General features: G+C 38.3%; 1 protein-coding gene across 1 annotated transcript in view; it reads right to left on the bottom strand.

Annotated features, from left to right (window-relative positions):
• LOC139712979 (SHC-transforming protein 1-like) overlaps window positions 1-24,002 on the bottom strand; it is a 54,031-nt gene that overhangs the window by 3,524 nt on the left and 26,505 nt on the right. The window contains exon 6 of the mRNA XM_071624759.1: window positions 6,057-6,254. Coding sequence (XP_071480860.1) covers window positions 6,057-6,254 — 198 coding nt within the window. The remainder of the gene's footprint in view (window positions 1-6,056; window positions 6,255-24,002) is intronic.

Below are 24,002 nucleotides of genomic sequence, written 5' to 3'. Positions count from 1 at the left end.
TTGAATTCTCTGTGCCAGGCAAAAATAAATAAATAAAAAAATAAAGACGGCAAAACAAAGGGAAGAGAAAGAGAAAGAGAACACAAATTAGATGCCACTGGGCAAGTCAGCTCTTCCAAGTAAGGCTGATATTGTTGCTGTACAAACTAGGGTAAAAGACTCCACACACTGGCATTGCCCAGAGGGTTCCATGGAAAGAACTATCAAGTATTGTTGTCAGTGTTCTTGTACTATCTGTCAGCACATCTCTTGCCAGCTAATAGGCCCCAAAGCATTTACCTCGGAATATAAATAGCCATTACGTATCATGGCAAATGCTGGATTAGCAATTGAAATCGAGAGCTTGAATTCATAATGACGTATTTTCTGTAAGGCAGGCTGAAATTCATCTAATAGAAGGGCCCAGTAATTTAAACCGAAGTTGCCTGCCAAGTGAACATTTTGGACAATTTTGGGAGTTGCCAATGGACGATATCTGCATTAACAATTTAAAGAACCTGCAATACACCAGTTAGAGGAGGGATTTTGTAAAAGTTATTTTACCCAGTGAGGAGAAAAGCAATCAAGGATAATTTCAACAATTTACATAGCAGAACTCCCTTGAGGGACAAAAAGTGGCAATTGTAGAGATTCTACAGAATCACACAAGACAAGAAACTTGTGTGAGTTGCAAACAAGGTACAACCTGTCACTAACCATGGTTCTAGAGTGAGAGTTAAGAAGAATTCCAGCCCTACTGTGGAACACTTTTCTCAAAACTAGAATTGATTATCCCTTCTCAAATGTTCTCCACCCCCCCCCCCTTTTCTTGCTGTACTGCCACAAAGGTACCTGTAACAAAAGAATGAGATGCCTAGCAGTTGAAATGCATCTATTTCAATAAATTCCAGCTCAGTTCTTTGTGTGTGGATGCACTTAGTGGAAACTTGCGACGCTTTTTCCATCAGCAGCTACCTCTTTAGTCCTCTAAACTTGGCAAAATTGTAAGTTAGCAAGCCCACTCGGGCATAATAATATGCCTCAGTTGAACAGGAAGGTAATATGAGACAATGGGGATTGAAGGGATCAGGTAATCTGTTTTCATTCGCTGTTTAGTTTCCAAACAATTAACATCTGCACCAATCAGCGTAGAAAACACTCTAGCGGATGTGCCAATCAGTGAAAGAATCCCATATATTCAAGGTTCGAACAAGAACGATTGCTAAAAAAAAACTGAGGACATTTTTGTCAAACACTTTCACGATACCTATGTTTCCATGATCAATGAATAATCCATGTGAAAAGGACAAAATCGTTCCTGAATTACAGCTGGTCTTGAGTCAAAAGTTGACCCACGAGTCATCAAATGCTACACATCATGTTCAGGTGAAAATTGGCAAAAGTACTCAAACACGGAGGGAGCACCAAGCAGGTTAATCAAAGTCCAGAGAAACGGCATGTGAGAAGTTGGGAGGTGTGACGTATCAAAGCGTATCCACTACTGACATGGAATCAGGATATGTCGTTTCCCTGCAATTCACAGGGCAGAAATGGCAGCGACGGGTACATCATAAAAGAAAGAAGGAATCATGAATCATAGGTAGGCCTATGTCAAGGTAATGATCTTAGTGGAAACAGAACTTCTGGTTTTCTACTTCATCACTATAAGGTGGCATTCTAAATTTTCTGTACATACTGCAACAAAAAAAAGGTTTTTAAAGTTAAACTCCGCTACCAAAAGGTCAGAGCTGATGGAGAATCAATGGAGTAATATCGACAAGGGGAAAGACAGTAATGAAAACAAATAAACAGGCTTCAAGGCTGAATTTAAGTTGTCCTTGAGATGTAATATGCGAGGAAATGTGGGTCCACCACCCCCCCCCCCCCCCCCCCCCCCTAAATACAGGAGAAAGATCAATGCTCTCATCTGGAGCACTTTGGAAAATTTCCATGCAAGAGATTTCAAGCAGTTTTCATTTTTGGTTGAGCAATCATCATCTTGAAGGAGATGATCAGGCGTGTTGATTAATTAATGAGCCTGTTGGGTTTACATCTGTGAGAAGTATCTACGCTGCATCTCACATTTCTCTTCGTCTTATTGGTATTAGAGACACTAATGTGTTTGTCTACATGAAGCATTAGGATGTCTTCACATCATGTTAAAGGGACTGTACAGTACTGGTTGAGGTGAGGATTCAGCTTGTAACTTTCTGCGAGATATTTAGAAACCACTCTATGAAATGTTAAAGAGCATACAATTCTAAGGGGAATCAAAAGTTTATTTGATGAAAATCAGTTTTGAAATGACTGAGATATCTAAAAACAAGGTAAAACAAAGAGATCCTAATAAAAGTCGTGGCCTGTCAATTCTATTAGGAACGCTTTTTTTTTTGGATATCTCAGCCATTTCAAGGCCAATTTTCATGAAATTAACGTTGAATCCTTCTTGAAATGACATGCTCTTTCATATTTCATAAGAGGTTTCTCATTGTCTCACCAAAAAAAAATGTTATAAACCTGAACCCTCACCTCAACCAGTACTGTACAGTCCCTTTAATCCATTGAAGACTATCCCAAGTATACTAGGGAAGGTGTCTCTGGGATATGCGTGTTATAGCAAAATCAGATTGTCCTCAACGGGTTAAAAGGCATGACGACAATATCTAGAATTTAGTCTTACTCCACATCTTGTCATATCACTACCAATTATATCTCACTATTAAAATGTAATCATCACCTGCAGTGATATGATCATCACCCTCATTGAATTATAAGCATATCTTTATAGCTTATAGACCTTTTTTTTTTTAATGCCACATCTTTTATTGTTAATCAGAGATGTACTTTTTTGAAGGTGAATGTTTCTAAGCTACAGTTCATGATAGTAAACAATTATTCAATTAATTTAAGAGAAGTTTGCTTAATCTTAACAGCCTGTTATTTCCTCCAAAACAAAATTGCTTTTACATGCTTACCCCCATTTAGTAGTTTTGCATAGACCTACCTAACCATTTTTAAATGGTCTTAATAACTGATCTAGGAACACTGTTCCTTTACAACATGATTCAAATGTTGACTTCTCTGATATATGCTTTATGAACATATTCCTGCTGCACTGAGGGGGTCCATTTCATTGCACAGTTTTTAATTATTGTAAGCTTCGATAAGTGCAGTACAGCGCATCAACAACTGAACATTTGCTTGCACTTTTTTTGTTTTTTTATCTGCCTGCTGCCTTAGTAACTAAAAACATTAAAACCTGCATTAATTGCAAATTGAGATGGGAGCCCCCGACCTCATTGCAGAAGTAATTGATTACATCCTCTGCATGTGGGACATCTCTCCATCCTCTCTTTTGGTTGCCAAGGAAACTCATCCTCTCATCTCTTCTTTCTCCAGATGCCACTAATTTTTGTCCCTCTTTGTGCTTTTTTTGCTCTTTCACCCCTCTCACAATTACAAGGTTTACAGACCATTATCTAAAATTAATATCCAATACTGAACTGAACATTACATTACGATGGAGGAATTGTTTGTCCTATTTATCAACATGAACACCTTAACCATGAAGGAATGATAGGGAAAGCAGGTTTCATGAATGAACAATAATCACATCAGTCCCACTGATACAGAACTGTGCTGGTTCTATCACAGTGAATCATCACTGACAAATTTCTGTGATACAGTATTTCAGCATTGCTTGCGTACATGATCAAAATTATCAAAATGTTTTGGAATTTGAAAATTGAACCACTTAGAATTAAGCTTAGCCAGATTCAGCGGCAATCAGTTTTTTCCTTACATTTGCTAATTACTAAACACTACCTCCTTCAACAGAATCTACTCCAAAGAAAATGTCCAATGGCATGCGGTTAGGAAAAACAAAGATAGACTCAACAGTGCTAGTCAACATCACTCTACGTCTACTGGCCTTTCACATGACAGTAACTCCTCAACTGTGACATCCCTGCAATATTACAGAGAAAACTGCCAGAAAATCCAGACAAGATCTGACCCTAAGAATAAAATTTAGCGAATTACATATGATGAGAGAGTGTAGCATGAAACAACCCAATCTGACCACCAAAATTAGTCGGGAAAGGGTTAAAGGGGATGGCTAGTAACTGATCAGTGGGAATCAGTGGGAATGTTGGGGGATGATTGTTCCAATCCTTGTGGGATTCATTTAAGAGTACATTATATATCTATTGTTGTGTGAAAATTATTTGCTTCAGAATGGTCTCATATTCAAGTAATGTGCAGTTTAATGTTTCCAGGTTACCATGCCTGTACAGTGGCGGGGCATTTAACTGCACATTATTTGAATATGAGAGCGTTCTGAAGCAAATAATTTTCACACAACAATATATATGTACTTTTAAATGAATCCCACAAGAGTAGGAACAATCATCCCCCAGCATTCCCACTGATTCCCACTGATCAGTTACTAGCCATCCCCTTTAAGACTGCCCAAAATGCCACAGGCCCAAATTCATGAAGGTGGCTTAAATTTAGACCATGGTCTATAAAAAATAAGTGTGAAATACAATGTAGGTGTACAAATGTACCTTGGACATGCCCGTATCAATGCCCCATTGTTACAAGACGTCTGCCAGCGTATGAAGTCTGCCAATCGTATTTACGCAGAAGAAATTTGCACAAACCATGGTTTGAATTCAAACCACCTAGAGTTCCCCCTTGCTTTGTTGCAAATCATGGGCACCTGGGCTCCAGCTGCACTCTCACAAAAAAGACATTTAAACAAACGGTGGAACCTGATCAAAACAACTGACATGCAGATAGGATACAGAGGTAGTCTTTTGAGCTTATTTCTTCACATTTAAAAGGTCAGAGGTACCTGACTACCTGAAATTCATGTTATCTTGCTCCAGCTTTATCTTTCTTTACATTCTCTGGCTTATAACAAGAAAAAAAAAACTTCTTCTTTATTTACAGCAATATCACACTCCATGTCATAACCATGATCACTCTGAGGTTACGAACAAGAGAACATTGCATATTACAAACATGGACACAAAGTTTTGGAAATGAGACTTGCATGATGAACAGAATGAAACAGAATTGCTGCATATTAGTACGCAATAGCCCAGTCCCATGTGAGATGTCGCACATAATCTCATGTCAGACAGATTTCCCCAAATGCAAATATCAAATGGTCGATGACAGGATAAGCCTTTGCATAAGGGAAGCTAACGGTTCCCCCACAGTGTCTCAGAAGATCTGAGAACCTCAAAGGAAGCAGGATTAGGTTGTCTTTAAACAAGTAACAGAATTTGGAAACCCAGAATCCAATCACTGTTCTCTTAATTGAGGTAGGATGATTATGATTTGGTCACTTGGGGAAAAAGAAACCAAACTGTGGTGCAAACTGCAATCTCATCTCTTGCACAACTTTTTGGTAAATAAAGACAAAACAGTCAATCCTTACAAACAAGCATTAAGTAATAATAGAACTGGCGGATGCAATGGTTGAAATCAAGCACAAAGATCATTGCTGTTAAAAAGATTACAACATAGCACTTAAGTACGAAGTTCACTCAACATATGTTAAAACAGTACATGACAATGTATATTTGGCAGGTTTGAACTTTTTTTTCTTTTCCCTTTTAGCCTGATTTTGTGATGCGCACATGAAGTTTTCCACCAATATTTCTCATTTACTGTATATATCATATATTTAGCAAGTATAAATTTTCGTGAATCGGGACTTCCCAACGATTTCACGAGTGCTTAAATTCGCGATTGTGGAATCCTGTACTGAACGGAGAATGTATATGCATACGTCACATTCATATCGGGATCAGAGTTGATATTTTTGCATGTCTTGAATTTCCCAAATAGCACCTGACTCGTGAAATTCACAAAAATAAAAACCTCGGAAAATATTCGGCGTATACAGTAAAATACATTCATATCACAAAATTATGGAGTTGATGCAGAGATTGATTGCAAATATGATCAATTCAAACACTGTTTCTTATTGAAATAGCATGTGACCTGTGTCGTATCAGCTCCAAATTTCAAACAATTGTTATAGCGATGGGTCAAAAACTCACCCATATCAAATGGATCGACAGCATTCTGCCCGGTACTGTTTGGCGCCCTCTGTTGTCCGCCGTCGAGATTCAGTGGATGGTTGGGCAGCGATGTGTTGTACATCGGATCCGCCATCTTGCGATCGTTAAACTTGGGGCTCTGCGGATTGTCGTAGTTTGCTGATACGGGTCGGTTGTCGTCAAATACCAAGCAACCAACTGCATAGACAATAAAATCAAGATATTATCATTGACATATAGTGTAAGTATAGTACTTTGAATCCAAAACTTTACTTTACTACAAGGCAAATTTTCTATTCAAAACTTTGTGCAGCAGTTTGCGTGAGAAACATATCAAGGTAATCACTACACAAAGTGCCATTTGCTGTGAGTTTTGATTGTGTACATCCACAAACCTGACATCTTCCATACATGAAATGCATCAGAAACATAAAGAACTGAGAAAACAGATTAATTTTACCGTCAAAAGTTGTGGGATCAAAAGCAATAAAATTCAGTGCAACATTTGCAGCTCAAAATTTGTGATAAATCATGCCGCCAAGTAAAGAATAAGCTTGCAAGTTTAAGTCTCTACCATCGTATTCAAACCCACCAATATACTCAAAATAATAAACAACTACATATGTTCTTTCTTGGAAAGAGATTACAGAAGCCTGGACATCAGAAATAAAAGAACTGAATATTTTTTAGAGCAAAAAAAGAGAATTAACTCTTAACGTGCCATGGTCGCCGAACGGCGACCTTAGTTCTGACGTGCCATGGTCGCCGATCGGCGACTAAGAAGAGTGCGAAAAACATTGGTTATTTAAGTTCTTGTGGTACCATAATTTGTTACACAAAGAAACTGCCACTGATATGTACTGGTAGCTGATTAGCATAGCCATTGTTTCCGCTAAAAATATGAGTATACTTACATAGGAAAATTTTGAGTAAATACGTGTTTTTTCAGCTAGATGTATTTTTTTCAGGTCGGGAAAATCCGCAGTGAGCGCACCCTTTGCGATCTGTGTTTAGATCTAAATTCTCACTGATAAACCACGCGTGTGTATGCTACTATAATCTGCGTGTGTTGTCTATGCATTTCCACTCGCATTGTTCTGCTTGGGTGCTCTCCTGCGGGAGCGACTTTCATTTTGTCCCTCAAAGAGGGTCAAGCTTTCGTTCGTCGGTCAAGTCTTTCATCCTTTTGTCTTGGTGAACTTCACTAATCGTCCCCATGCTAGCATATACGAAGGAAGAACACGCTTTTGTTCTTATCTATGCACATGTATAGTGGACGGAAAATCGGTCTGTAAACAAAGCCTGCCGATTTCAATAGAGTGCACCAGCCGGCAGTCGGCATAGACAAAAGAAGGATTAGTCGGTGCTTCCTTCTCAAGTGGACAAAAGACACTATTCCAGGACCCGGGATTTACTTTAGTTTCAAATACAAGATCTGGGACTAAAGGACTCAGATTGGGGAATGAATTACCGAGGTAAAAAATGAAATTGAAAAGACAAATTGAACTGCCAATATCTTTGTAACTATACAACCCTAGAAGACAATTTTTTTATCATTCGAAAACGGAGATGTAGCACTAAAACTTTCTCACAGAGTCAAGGGAGCGTTCTATTGAAGAAAAACCACGAATGACTCTTTCTTTCCATACTACACAAAAATTTCTAACAATTTTTTGATGATATCAATTATACAACTGCAATATTTCAGGTTGAGATAGATATTACAGCAAACTGACTGCTTGGCATGAAAGACCAATTATTTCTTGATATATGTTGTGTAGACCTCAATTCAAAACAGTCAGTAGTTTCAAAGATATGGCAGTTTTAAATTACATTGTCACTTCAGTTCGCAAACTTTCTGGCGTTGGGTAAAAACGTCTGGCACGTTAGGGGTTTTGGGTCTGGCACATTAAGAGTTAATACATGAATTCATATATCCGCAGACAAAATTTCACTCAAAACAGAAGCATGAATAGATGTTCTGGTTAACGTTATAAGAAACAAGCATCGTACGGAAATGAGAATAACATTAAAGTAACATTAAAGAAATTTTGCAATCTTAAGGTAAGAAGCATATTGTTCATTGTGACATTGCATTTTACTTGATGCATGCTTTAGATCTGCAGCCCTATCATTATTTCATTCAAAACAGTTCTTGACACACACATGCTTGCTGTACATAGAATTTAAAAAAACCACCTTTTTTCAAAGGGAATTCTTCTCTCTTGTGTTGCATGCATCATCTTACAAAAATTGTCAAGCTTTCTAGCACAATTTCTGCACAATTCCAATCAGTTGTCCACATTGGACTGAAACTCTACTAACAGTAAACATGTATATGATTTAATGTTTGTTACATCATTTCTCCATATGCACATGCACATCACCTCAATAACAGTACATTGTACACACACACACACACACACACACATGGGTGTACACAAGTAGTCCAGTCCGCGATGAGATGGATTACTGTATGATGGCAGTGGTAAATCTCAACTTTTGATTATGGCCGTAAAATAAGAGATGACGAATGGGTTGTTTTAATGTGTCGTTATAATTGTGTGCACATAGTGACTCATGAGGTGTGCTTGCAACTACTGGGGTTAACTCCAGCATACATACATGTACAGCATATACATTGTATTTCATGCACCGCTTCCCCCTGCATCTGCATTATTTGTGAAACATGCAGTACCATGCATTTTATTAAAAAGTCAAGCAGTGACATTATGGGAGACTGAAACACAAAGAGAAACAAGATCTTGAGAACAAAACCTAAGAACTGAGATTTCCAGCTAAAAACAGAGTCTAGGAAACAAAAAACAAGAGCAAGTTGATATTTTCTGTTCAGAATGGAGAGAGGATGAAATGAAATGTAGATGAAAAATAAGGTTCATACAAATGTAAACTCATGTGCTTGAATGGTATGCATTGATGAAATTGCCTTGGCCTCTTAAAAGTTTGATTTACTCAACATCACTTGCAAAATAATGTACTGAGTGTCTACATTGTGAAAATAAAATAAAAGAGTCACCAACACTCACGAACACAAAGATGTTGGCATGGATGTTAAAAAAAATATATCAATGTTGTACTTTCATGATCAAAATCTACTTTAAATAGAGGCAATTTCCTTTTTTTTAAATGAAAATAAATAATTGTTAGGTAGCTACAGGAAGCTTACATAATGACAAATATGGAAAGGTTTTACATGCATATTTGCTAAAAACATTTCTTCAAAAATGAACAACGACAGTTTTTGCATATAATTGCTCTGTGATATTCCAAAATGTGAGACAATCAACCAGTCACGTGTAATTCCCACAGAGCAATTCAGGAACCAGGAAATATGGTGTGGATAAAAGATTTGATCTCTGAATTATCTTTTTATTTAAATACACAAGTGGGTGGTATCCAATCACATTACCACTGAGAGTCATGTGTGGTAAGAGAATTTGGCACACCTCAACATCTATTTCATTTAATAACGAAGTAGATATCACACAAAAACAAGTCTCCAGTAACCTCAAGGCTAATGTAGGAATCCAAACAAAGTGGAAGAAATGAAAATAAACTTAAAGGACATAAATGTATTTCATTTCTCAACTGTTACACTAGCTGAATTCTCTAATTCCTACCTATGTCTGTGCCATCTTCTTCCAGATGGAAAAACAAAGGCTTCTCCCAATGCACTTTTACAGAAATCAAAAGAGCCCCCTCCTCCTCCTCCTCCCCCTCCCTTCAACTTTCATCTCCCTGCTGCAGCCCCAAAACTTACAAATCAAGTGCAATAAATTACAGTCAAGGAATGTCTATGCTCCGTTTTTGCACCAAAAACAGTCAGATAAAAGATAAAAATCATCTCTTGCAAAATCATTCTCCTGCCACTTCAAAAGAAAATCCCAGTCTCATTTGCTAGCTTTGAAGCAGGCCCAACAGGATGTCTACGTGGCGTTGGTAAATTTACATACTCGCACAAGGTCTATTAATCTTCCATTGAAGCTGGGGTGGGTGTCCGATTCAACATCTCCTCAAACCTGTTTTTTCATCAATGAAAAACGTTTCCTGTGACGTTAGTGACTAAATCTGGCGTCTTTCTTTCAATTCCTCGTAGCCGACATCTGTTCACCTTCTGGTGGTATTGGTTTTGTGTGTAAGTGGGTGTGTGTGTGTGTGGGGGGGGGGGGGGGGAGTTTGGGATTTCTTATTCAAAGCATCTGGAAATGACAATTTTTCAAGTATACCAGACTCTCGTACCTTCATAATGACATTCACTTTCAAACTGACTGATGAGATATAGGCTGTGGACCTACATTCAGAACACGGTATTCCAAGTTTACACACTTGAGTGTCATTATAGAATTGATCTGTGAGACAAAACTCTGTGACTATTTATTCAAGAACAGATATTCTGCTTTATAAAATTGAATTTGGATACTTTCATATAACAGTTGTTTTCTTTTTCTGTTTGTTTTTATCAGACGTCAAAATATGAAACAGAATATATACACGCTTGCCATGGTCACCATATACGTGCAACTTGAAATGTGCAATTACTGAACTTTGCAAGAGTACTGATGCATGTGCATGATTCCCACACAAGTTTCTTTTTTGAATCTGAGAATTCAAACTGCACTTGTCCAAATGTTATTAATTTCTTTAAGAGTGTGGTTGATTATCTTCTCCTTCTCCACTTTTTCCACCTTCTTTTTCCCTTTCTTTTTCCCCCGTCTCTTTTACCAGTGATTTGGGTTTCACTGAAGTGTTCAGGGACTTTGAATACCCGGTACTTAGATTTATACTAATAGTTTAAAACCGACAGCAAATTCAGAAATTGCATTACCAACATATAAAAAATGACATTAGACAAATGTCTCCAATATCAGAGGACATCACTTAATCAGCTCCACGGCTGGCATTTGTAGCTTGTGACAGAACAACTCAAGGCACACACTTTGGACACATGCACCCAATCAAACATATTTCATAGTGTACAATAAAACTTACATTGTACCAGTATATATCACAAGCCAAGAAAAAAAAATGTTATACACTGCCCATGCATAAATACTTAATACATATTACTTGCAATATATTCTGTCGCTTGTTCCCGACACTTGTAAACTGTTCAAAGATAATATTCTAACCACTTTCAAATTTATTGAATCTAGCAGTGAAGGAGAGGTCAGAGCTAATCTGAAGAACCATAATACCTTGGGGAAAATGAAGTCTGTTGGACATTTTTTTTTTTAATGTTTCAACATTTTTTTTATTGCCAACGCCTTGAGACTACATACATACATTCATACATACATACACTCACAAGTCAATGAACTGACCCGTAACGGCGGCAAGGAGCTTGAAATTCAAATTTTGAGCTCCATAACCGCAACACCCTTGACGACAGAAGAAGAGGCAGATAATCACTCCAACGACGCAAGAGCTCTTAAAAATGCTCCGCACCGTGCGCACTCATTTCTTTTCCCCCCAAGCCTACAATGCCCGGTCAACACCCGCTAACATTTCCTGAGCAGTTCATCACATCGTGACACATCCCATAGGCAGTACAGTGCAATTAAGGGTGACATACGCAAGTTGGTTAACATCAATATTCCAGTTATCAATAAAATCCACTTCTACACAAAAAAAAAACCATCACAAAAACAAGCAAAAACAAACTCAAAGACTGGCAACTGCCACAATTTGCCTTTCAAAACAAATTTGTTTCCAGTGCAAACTTGTTCAAACTTCAAACTTAGAATATGGATACAATCAATCAATTAACAATTCCATCAAACGAACAGCTGGACATAAGCACCCCTCTCTGATCCCCGGCAGTCATTTGCTTGTGTGCCGGCAGCACGCAGGTGAGAATAAGAAATAGAGTTGCATCTATCAACCGCCATGTCCCGCTTTGTTTGCATTAGTTTGACAGGATCCCCCAAACACCTATTCCGTCTCAATCACATGACATGAAAACGGCATTGTGGGAAGGAATTAATGCATAGCTAGGGGCTAATCTCACTATGATTTCTTCAGGGAAATTTCAAAGTATTTCTTTGTTTTCTTTTCTTTTTCTTCCATTTTCTTCTTTTTTTTTGTTAAAGGAACAATACAAAAACTAATTGATGCACATATGGCAAAGGAATTCCCCTGGATATTTGCACAGAAGACGTCAAATTCACCGCAATGCTTCACTCTCAACACACTCGGCCACTTTTTTTGGGCAACAGCTCCCTTTTCAGGCAGAGTATAAAGTTTGAAAAAGCAACGCTTCCAAGTCTTGTCAAATGTTGGGCAAAATCTCTAGCCTTTTAGGTTAGCTCACAGCTCTCTTTTAAACCAGAAATGAATTAGATAGAAAGCAGATGCGATTCCCATGGCAAAACAATTCTCAAGCTACTTGTATGTAATACTCCTGTACTTCAGGCGATGCTGGGTTAGATGTCAATCTATTCAGGCCGGTGTTTTGTGGTGCCGATGACAAATTTGAGTGCTCCCTGAGAGTGCAACAATTGTAGGTTCGTAGATGTGTGAGCAATCATCTCAACTTTTTTGTCATGGGAATTAGCTTTCCAATTTCTTGGCAGTTACTTTTTAACGCCGTTCTGGTTTAATGTGATTTTTTTTTTCAAAATAACGTGTTATATTCACATTTACTTGATTAATAACAAATATAATATATATATATTAAACATGATCTTCTGGCTTCTGTGTATGGTATATTAATTCACTTGTGATGAGTCCATTTTTTAATGGGACAAAGCTTATTAAAGTCAATACATTTCTATTTCTTGGTTCTCTTAACTTTTCTCCTGCTGACGTAGGTTGACGTAAGGTGCAGTCATAGAAAACGCTTTCTTCTGCTTTCTTCTTTCTTTCTGTTGACAGATGTTCACTATTGTGATTGTAGGCATCTTCCCCCTGCCCCCCCCCCCAATTTCTTTTTAAAATCTGATTTCCTTCATCATGTGTGGGTGATATAAGAAGGGAATCTTTCTTGATAGTGTGATTGGCCATTTCTCCCTTGTCACCCTTTGGGGTTTGTTTGTTTGGATTTTGCTTCATTTGTGTATTGTTGTTGTTGTTTGTTTGTTTGTTTGTTTGTTTGTTTGTTTGTTTGTTTGTTTTTTGTCTCCATCCCATCCCACACAGGTTAACATACAATGCAGCTGTCACAGTAATTCACAAGGCCCTGTGGTAGCCATGGCAGAGACAGGTTGAGGGGGAAATAAACATCCAGCGAATTCCCACTGTATGCCTCCCCCTTCCTCCTACGCTCACTCTTCTGATTAAACTAGATGCACCTCGGCGCGGTTCGCTGATGAGCAAAGTGGAGCAATCTGTCACCGAGCCTAAAACACCCAATATCTAGCTTTCACATTTAAATACGTACTTTAACAATGTTACTTTTCTCAAACATCATTCACCCTGCAGTTACAGATGCGTTTGCACTGAACCCTCTCTCACCCCTATTGCCCCCCCCCCCCCCACCTCCCACCAAATAATCAGGACACCAATTACGCTAGTCTCCAACTGTTCCACCTCTCACAACAGAGTGCCACCTTTTCAACATTCCCTCTCTTAAAAAGCCCAGCTGGCATAAACAAGACTTTAAATGAGACAAATTTACACATTTGTGGTGTGACTTGGATGCACTGGAAAAAAAACCAAAAACATAACAAAACATCTAGGAACATACACAGACAAATATAAAAATGTATGGAAGCCAACTATGCGCATACAATGCAGGCATCTGAGTTGGGAGATTTCTTTTTTCAACTGTGTGCCGCCATATTCCAAAACTTTGATTTTTTAATTGTCACAATGCCCCATCTACAGTGACAGATATAGATCATGGGTCATAGTTAGACACACAGCTCATACTAACATCATTTTCACTACCACATTGAGGCTCCTAGAATGTAATGCACATTGTTCAAGGCAGTATGTGTTATTGTAATTTATAATTATAGACTATATTTCAGCATAGTGGATTTCAATCTATCTATTCATTTATCTTTCTTTCTATTTATTTATCTACCTATCTACTATCTATCTATTCATCTATCTATCTATCTATCTATAAAACTATCTATCTATCTATCTATCTATCTATCTATCAATCTATCTATAAAACTATTTATCTATCTATCTATCTATATACCTCTCTTTCTATGTAAATGTCTCCATTGTCTCCCTGAAGTCTACAATTAAAAGTGGAAAAACTTTTCAAACATGTTACTATCTATTTATCTATTTATCTATCTATCTATCTATCTTTTATCTATCTATCTATCTATCTATCTATCTATCTATCTATCTATCTATCTTTTATCTATCTATCTATCTATCTATCTATCTTCAATGCATATGTCTCCATTGTCTCCCTAAAATTAAAAGCAGAAAAACTTTTCAAACTTGAATGTTAAAAGAGATTACAGATATCAAAACCTGAAGTTACTGACACATAAATATATGTGTATTTCTGTTTTTCAACCATGATTTGACAAAAGAAAAAGAAGAGAGAGAAACCTTTCTATTCTGCAGAAAAGAAGAAAGCATTACTGGCATTTGATCAATAATACTCTTTGATATTCGGCCAAAAAAAAATCAAACTTACAAATTGTACATATCAGTAAGATATATTTCATGGAAATATTAACTACAAATATATATGCCTGGGCATCCGGCAAGTTTGGTGTTTTCATTATTTTGTTCGTTTATTTTCACACAGATGCTAATAGACTTGTCCTGTCTCTCTTGCAGGGGTGTGGAGGGATGGCGATGTCTACACAATTAATTGGCTTTCAGGGAGTATCCAATATCTCTGCATCACTTTTTCCAATTGAAGTATATGAATACATGGAGGGTTTTCTGCAGTTATTTGAAATAACACCTACACATTAATAACATTTCTCACAGTGTTGATCCTGGAGGGAATTTTAATAGAAAACGAGACTAGCTCGCCCACTCTCGAGATAATTTCGCCGAAAGACGCGCGTCCTGGGAATAGGAAGGGGTCATGACCTGGAGAGAGAGAGGAAATGATGAAGAGGAAAAGGAAAAGGCACAGAAAAGAAGCCGGTTCATGAGATTGATTGAATGCTTAATTGTCTCGGGGAGCATTGAACTTTGCCATCACCAAAAAGACGACGGAAGATTGAGGGAGGAAAGGACAGGGCTCACATATCCAGGCTTCTCTCCAGTTCTTTCACCTCATTTCTCTTTGTGAATATTCATGAACTTGGTCATGGGTGTGTGCGAGAGGGTGCACGTGTCTGTCTAAAAGTGTCAGACTGTTTGTAACAGTGTCTGTATGCTTCACTTTACCAGCAAGTGACACAAACAGGTTACTTGCGTGTACGTGTCAAACAATTTTACATTTTCTGATGCAGATGGGTGGTAGAATTAAGAGATTTTGCCAAAAAGAAACAGAAATGATCTTTATAAATCATATATGGCATTCAGCATTTTACAGCTGATCGACAAAGTTAAAATGATAATTGACACTTCAAGTCTTTTTGCACATTTCTGGGCTGCCATATTTGGAATTACTCTAGAATACGGTGTCACACACATGGAGGGTAGTTTCAGTCTTTCATCCAAAGAATCTGTGAGATGAAAGATTGACCTCTCATGCTCCATTTTTGTTTTGACAATTCGGATTTAAATACCCGTATGCCATATACAGGGCATTCAGATGCATAAAAATTTATACTAGAACGGTATAGCTATACCAAAACGGTATTGCTATACGATGAATTTAAAAGTCTGAACGGTGACTAAGGAAACGACGTATAGCGAAACGACGGTCAGAGCATCAATTCGAACTAGAACTGGATAACGAATCAGCATTCCCTGTGCGTCTGAACGTACGGCGACCATAGAACGGTATAACTGGGTGGGGCTTAATGGGACCACGCGTGATAGGAGACCCCACAGCTGTCACTCATGACTACAACAGCAAGCACAGTAAGAAAATGCACATCTATACGATGTTTACCAAAATGGTCAAATCAGTGTCTGAACAGTCTGTCGGCTATACGATGATTCTTTATATGTCGTTTCGTTATCGAGTTTTGGTATAAAATGGCATGCGTCTGAAAAGGGGGTGAGAGTAGATTCTTATGGTTCGTTTCAGTCAAAACAAAACAGGCATTATCATCGTTGGATCTCATATTTCACTAGCTGTGTATGTATGCCCAAATCACTACCATTGACATTTCATGCACACTTCATACTATCAAACCTAGTGAATAAATATGTGTACAACTTCGTATGTGCGTACAAAAATCTGCTTTATGGCATGCTCTGAAAATTTGGGCACCCTGCCAAATTATGGAGTATTGCCTAGATTGCAATAACACAGCACGGAAACACCCTAATGACTGTAATGACTTATTCTGTTTCTGAAGCACACTAATTTGGGTCAATAAGGACATGGAATCATGTATAAATCTTTTTGGACAAATTGACCATCAATCTGCAGCACCCATACCCTAATATAGTGTAAAACTATAATGGGAGCAGCTATGAAAAAAAAGGTTAAATAAAAATCATACTATGCATAACATATTGGCAGAATGATACACTAGGTGGGATTTCTTTATGCACTTTCATTTTGCCATACTCCCATGACATAAAATTATCACACTGAAGTTTTCTAAGAAAATTAAGATGAAAATGGGTGACTGATGACTCTATTTTTCCTTCTCCTTACTACATCTGCCCTCTCTTCCCTCCCCCCCCCCCACCCCTTTCTCCCCCAGTCTCTAGTCTGCAAAGAAGAATTGAATTCTTCCAGTTCCCATGACATGGGGGTCAAGGGGGAGGGGGGGGGGGGGGTAGGGGGAGTGGGCGTTCAATCTCCCTGCCCCAGCTTGTTCCTGAGAGTCTGTCAGAGGGGCCCCTGATGAACCAACCATCACGGGGAAAAAGGGCAGTGTAATGGATCCCGACAAGTAAGGAGGGAATTCATCGGGAGTGAGCAGCAGTCAAATACACTTGCAACAACCAGCCTTGAGGGGAGGAAAATGGAAGATATTAATTCACTTCAAAATCTCATTATCTGTACCATTTTCCATTTCCTGAAATGCGATTCTGTGTCAAACTTCTCATAGGACTTGAGTAGTACTATGTATCAAAAGAGAAGGTTTTAAAGTGTGCCTGGAGGGAAGTACTCGGCTGACAAGAAGAAATAACAAATGATTCAGCTTGCGAAATAAAAGAGTGGCTCAGCAACTATTTATCAGCTATTGGAGTCTCACTATGGGCTCGTGTCAAAATCTGACAGATATTGTTTTATGCAAATTGACAGCAAACACGCAAAGGTTCCTATACTGTGCTATGATACATGCATTAGAAAAAATATATATATACTTTTTCACTATCCAACAACCCACTTATCAAGTCTTTCCTTCTTTCTTCCTTCCTTCCTTCCTGGCAGTAATTCCACCTGAGACAAACTATTTTAAAAAATCTTGAGATTAGGGGACTGCTGCTGGCCCTTGGGTCACCACATAATTTGGAATATTTGGGCCCCGCCCCTATAGTCACCATGCGGGTCAATCAAACAACCAGTGCTACATCTGCACCATGTGCCGATGAGCACCGTAGCATGTATACAATGTATAACGCCACAGCAAACACAAGTTCTACACCCCATGCCCTTTTCTTCCCAATTAGTTGCCACATCCACCATGTTGATAGCCTCTCTAAAGTGCCATTTTCCTTCCGGTAAAGGGCCCTCTGAGTAACCCAATACCAATGTCTCAGGATCGCTTTATGCCCCCCTCCCTCTTAAAAACCGCCATCCTCCTCCCCCTCCCCTCCGTCCTCAGCACTTTATAACTTCTCTTTCTGCTTCTGTACAGCTGTGTAACATTCAGCTCCCCAAAATAGTCTTGAATGAACCGATGCCTCCCTCTCTTTTTCCTGTTTTCTATTTGCGTAGCCATTTGAGCTACCTCCCGGTAAAAGGTCGCGCTGCAGATCACTGCATATTGATTTCTCACCGATGCTACTCATTTCGCCGGTCTTCTATTACCCCCCTCCAAGCGGTGCTTGTAGAAAAGCGCATTCTCAACTTTCTGTTCACGGACGCATATATATTTCTCACACGAGTCAAAAAATGTCAATAAACACAATCTGCAGGGCCTCATCTGATGACAATGAAAAACAATAGTGCACTGGCACACAAATCTTCACATTTTACTAAGAAGAAAGAACAAAACATAGCTCTTAACATCAAAGCTCACTCTTGCTCTCGCTCTCTCTTAAAGGCATAATTTACCATTTGCAAATGAAACAAAAATCCAGCTCAAGTGCTTCAAAAATGTGAGTTAGGATAGAAACAGCCAATGTAAAAATTTGAATAAGAAAAATTAATGTTAAGTATTGTTAAATATACAAACTGTGCACAATAGTTATTATAAAAAATGTTTCTAGACTAAACCATCTACAGTTACGGTTTTATTGAGAAAAATAATGATATCTCCTTACATTTTAGGCTTTATGGCAAAATGTTTACATGGTAGGATGTTTTGTGATACAACTAGCCTACACATATGCATCAAATGTGACATCTCGAACTTTTTTTTAATCACTGCTCCCAAAGGTAAACTGTACCTTTAAACACTTTTTTTTCTCTCCCTCCCTTTTGATACATATAATGTAGTTTGGAAAGACATGCCAAAGAAGGTTTGATGCAAAACAGGTGCCTGAGGAGACAAAAATTCTTGTCATTTCAATTTTTAAATCTAGACTATGCCCACACACCTCATTTGAACAAGGCCCTAGGAACACTCTGGGAAAAATTCAGCATATGATATTACTTTGAATTACAAAAATCCTGACTTTGCAGTACTGGAAAACCAACAATTTATGAAAGTGTCAAGATGCCAAAGAGGCCGATGACTCCAATTCACAAGAGTTGTATGCACCGAATGTTTCTGGGTTTGCAGTACTTTATCCAACCTGCTCCTCTCTACCACGACTGTTGAAAATACAGTCAATAAACACCAAGGTTCAATATGCAGGATATGGCAATTCCCATTCGAAGAATCCCAAGATTTGAAAGACTTAGAATTAACACTGCTCAACATGCTCTGAAATACCAGCTGGCATAGTGCCAAAAGTAAGTTTTGGGGGGTTTCTTTTATAGTTTAAAAAAAGAAGAACAACAAAACAGTATTCTTTTTTCAAAGAAAAATCAATTATTGTAACTGTATAGGAATATGTCACAATACTCCGCTATCTTCATAAGGGACAATAGCAACAAACTGATAATATGCTTACAGTTGTATGTGTGCTTACCCACTGTACTGTATGTCACACATCAGAAAATAGACAGCTCCTTGATTCCCACTCACAATGCAGTTTGAACATTTTTGACAAGGCAACACGCCTATCTGGCGAGTTTCTTCTAAGTTTCTACAAACATAAGCACTTGAATCTCTTTGCAACATGGTCATACGACTGAAACCTACTGTGATTGGATAACACACTGTACATAGTAACTGGGCTGGGGGGATGGGGGGGGGGAGGGGTTGTTGAAGTAAAGAAGAATGAACTGCTTTACGAACCCTTTAAAAGAGATCATGGGTGTACTTCTAATTGACACACACTTGTAATGCGAGAGTTGGCGATGAGTAACTAAAATAACAGCGAGAGCCGATACTACCACATATACAGAGTGCTGTATCATGTTGCATCGTTCCTTTCCCAGTCTATCTTACAAAAGCAATGTTCCAAAAGCATGCCTTGTTTTTCCATGAAACAAAAACACTTCACACAGACTTCCTGTAGAAGCAACTCTCAAATCTCAGCCATTTATAATTAATTGGGACCTGAAATATGAGTCTCTGAAGAACGATGGACGCTGATGTCACCTTACTGCTATGTCCAAATATGTCAAAAAAAAAAAATTCCCGCCAGAATTATAACTTTGTGATTCTTAAAAGCATCATGAAGTGCCATGCTATATTGTGCGAGCAAAAAAAGAAAAGAAAAACAACAACAGCATTACTTCTTACATTCTTAATGAACTGAAAAACAACAACAGCATCATTCCTTACATTTTTAATGAACTGTATATAGAATAGAGTTTGTGAAACCCGAGTGACAGAATAAAATGGGAAAAATCAACTCCTTTCCAAGAAGCAAAACTAGCAAATTCTCACCTTGGAATCGGCTCATATTTGTGTAACTGGAGGTAATGTCAGACTGTTATTTGCTTCGTAAATATCGGTCGACGTGCCACATTTGCGAAAGTAAAAAAGTCACATCATACATGGCATGCATAGCAGTTTCCAAGCAAGACGCAGAACTGGGAGTGGACAAGATCCTGTATGATATACAGCATTTCTTACTACAGGAGGGGATGTGTAGGGGGAGGGGAGAGACAAATTTTGAAAAAAAAAGAGCAAAATTCTGCAACTTTTTGTGTTTTGATCACATTAAAGGAAAGCATCACATACGTGTGTGTAAATGAAGCCTTCAACTCATTAGTAAGATTTTTCAAAGGACAATCATGGTCACATTAATATCTGAACATTTGTGACCTGCTACAACAACAGGATCCTAAAGTCGCTGACGGCTGAGCCAAGAAAATCGAGTTTGAAGTCACATCATCAAAATTGGTCAAAACAATCGAATTTCTGTTTTTGGCATAATTCTGATCTCTAATGTTTTGTCTATCATCTGCCGAAATTTCAAAGCTAAATTATCAAAGGAAAGGTAAGAAATCAGCATTTTTCTGGACCATGATTTTCTGACTTTCAACGTAACAGCAACGTGTCCGAAGATTTGGATTTAGCGCCGCAGCTAGACTCTGCCCCTTGCAACGAGGGAGTGATCTTATTGGTCAGTGCGTGGCATCCTAATTACTGATTGGTCGTGCGTAGCCCGCTGGCGCTAAGCTGGAATGAACATCGCGGAGGTTGCTAGGAGCATACCTTCTATTGTCATGATCATGATAGCGTCGGAAGGATAACTTTGAAGGCGTTTTTCTCGAAACTCTGATTTCCTCAACTACTTGATATGCGCTAATAAAACCATCGATATCTCCACAACTGAGTACTTTTATGAGTTGTGCTATATATGAAATTAAAGTACAAGAGTAAGGGAATAATGTCATGCAATTTTCAGAAAATTGTTCTCCCCCGACTTACGGATCCTTTTGTTGTAGCGGGTCACATTTAAACTGCTGACACATTCCTTTAAATGAAGAAAAATAAAGGACAGAAACCCCCAATACCCATATCTGTGCTTTGACACACACACTGTATAGTCACTGGGGGGAATTTCTTTGATTCTGGCTTATCCCTATACTGAATAATTAAAGGCAATTGGAATTCAACCATCCTAAACACTATCAAGTCAGTGTAGCTTGATTAATATATTTTCACAACTGAACTAATTGGTGCTTAACAAGTCATTACACTTGTCAACGTAATGTATCTGCGCTCATGTATACATGAATGTATACATGAGCTCTTTCTAATGGAGAATCCAAAGGAGATCATAATCACTTCACTTAATCTTGACTTGTCGAGGCATCAGGCTTTCATTACAGGACAGGCATGACCACTAAGAGTCTAATATGGTTTTTTCTTAGCTATCTTTTTTTTTTCATGAGGCGGGCTGCAGATGTTTCTCTTGTTGCTAATTTCAAGTCTGTGATGAGTTGCATCAACATACATCTGAGGCTATGGATTAAAAAGCCTGGTTTAAAATCTAATGGCCATCCAAGTCTAAAACATATTTTTCTTCCACATGAAAACTGTGTGTCTCCCTTTTCTGGACCAGGAGGGTGTTTCATAAAGCTGTTCTTAAAGTTAAGAACAACTTAAGAACGACTGGTGATCAGTTCTTGTGCTGAATTATGGAAATTCTGATAAGTGAAGCACATTAGAACTGATCACCAGTCGTTCTTAAGTCGTTTATAACTTTAAGAACAGCTTTATGAAACACCCCCAGTTTGCTAAACTTCACTAGCTCTTGCTTATGGCACAGTCTCATTCTGGGCTTATACTATAGAGTCTTCAAGTGAATAAGAAGCCACTACCACCACAACATAACTTTGATGTCATCCAAATTATGGAATTTAGCTCTACATTATGAAATATTGTTTTGCCTTCCTAGTTAGACTGTGTACTTCATAAGAGTATGCCCAATGTGTGTTGTATTAACTCTTTATGTGCCAAGACACTCAATTGTAACTTTTCATGCTTTATCTTTTTTTAATATCTAAATAATTCCCCCAAACTTGACCTTATTGTAGAGTTAGCCAGCCCTTTTAGGTATACATGCAACAATGTGTCTCAGTCCAATATGAAGGCCGTGGTGACACAATAGGAATTAAAAGGGGACAAAGTTTATCTTTCTCCATTGACAGTTGGTTTTCAGACATCCGTGCCACTCAGCAAAGAAAGTATGCCCCAGTGTGCATGCCAATCAGTCAACATAGCACAGAGAGGGTTAATGGCATAATTTTCTCCATTAATCACTTGCAATAACTTAGCAACCAAAACTACAGCAAAGTTTGCTTTGTCTCAAGTGTGTATATGCAGAGAAGAAATTAACTCGTGGCACTCTCACAACTTTTGTCATAACTCCATTTACTGCCCTTTCCCTTTCATTATCCACATCCAGTGCATGCAGGGCGTATGGTGACATACATCCCCAGGTCCGCATACTTGGTGCAAAGTGGCGAGACAGCCCACGAAATGAGAGAAGACATATTTCACAAAAGGGCCCAACTTGTCAGACAGAGATTAATGAGCAAAATATGTGCAGAGTTACTGCAGGACCCGAGCCACATGAGCCCCTGGGTCTACTAAAAAGCAGGCACGGTAGTACACCATGTTTTCATCCAGAAATTGAATATAGTAATTACCATCACTGACTGGCAGAGAATTTGATACGATTCTCAGAGGATTGGGGATTTTATCTTTATCAAACATATAATAATCATAATAATAATAATCATATTGGATAGCTTTATTTCATGGAATATAGCAGAGTGTTGCCCTTGTTACTCATCTTTGACTCATGCCAAATATGGCTCTAGCAGATGCAATATTTTCTATTATCTATATAGGACGTTTTAGCAGCGCATTAAACACGCGTATTGTTGTCAGTTCAATTTTTACCGTTCAATATCAGAGCATATTGAACAAAATGCATAGGCCAACGCATTAATTCTCCATAGGCTACCGTTGTTACTTGCCGTTCAAGATCCCACCATATTAAATTCGGTCTCGTCTATTGTGCGAGCGCTTGCTGAATGCGCAAACGCTTGCTACTAGTGCGCGTCATTTTGTTACAATTCACAAGCGCGCAAACATCTTGCTACACAGTTTTAGGGGCTTCCCCTTTTCAGCGCTGGGATGTGACTGCCAAATCAACTTCAAAGAAGAGTAGAAGCCCGGTAATTTTGAGCACTTTATGCTTGCTCTACTTGATTGTATAGATGATAATAATTATATTGGATGGCCTTGATTCATGGAATACCAGGGAATATTGTACTCGTTAGGGTCAATATTGCACTCATCTTCGATTCGTGCAATATTGGCCCTAACTCATGCAATATTCCCTGGTATCCCATTCATAGCCATCCAATATAATATAATTATCATCTATACAGCTATACAGCTTAAAAACGGGTATTGTTGTTCGCTCAATTTTTACTGTTCAATACGAGAGCGTATACGAGAGTGTATTGAATGAAATGCATAGGCCAATGTATCAATTCCCCATAGGCTACAGTTGTTACTGGCTGTTCAATAATACATCGTATTACATTTGTCTAATCAGTGCAATTTGTGCAATATTTATATCATCTTGGATGGCAATGAATGGGATACCGCGGAATATTGCACGAGTTACGGCCAATATTGCACGAATCGAAGATGAGTACGACATTGGCCCTAAGGGAGT

Source organism: Diadema antillarum, unplaced genomic scaffold (genome assembly GCF_040938485.1).
Source record: "Diadema antillarum isolate AM-2024a unplaced genomic scaffold, OU_Dant_1.0 seq00001886_RagTag, whole genome shotgun sequence".
In the NCBI taxonomy this organism is placed as follows: Eukaryota; Metazoa; Echinodermata; class Echinoidea; order Diadematoida; family Diadematidae; genus Diadema; species Diadema antillarum.
The sequence above is the reverse complement of the archived record's forward strand: the minus strand, read 5'-3'. Positions and strand labels throughout refer to the sequence as shown.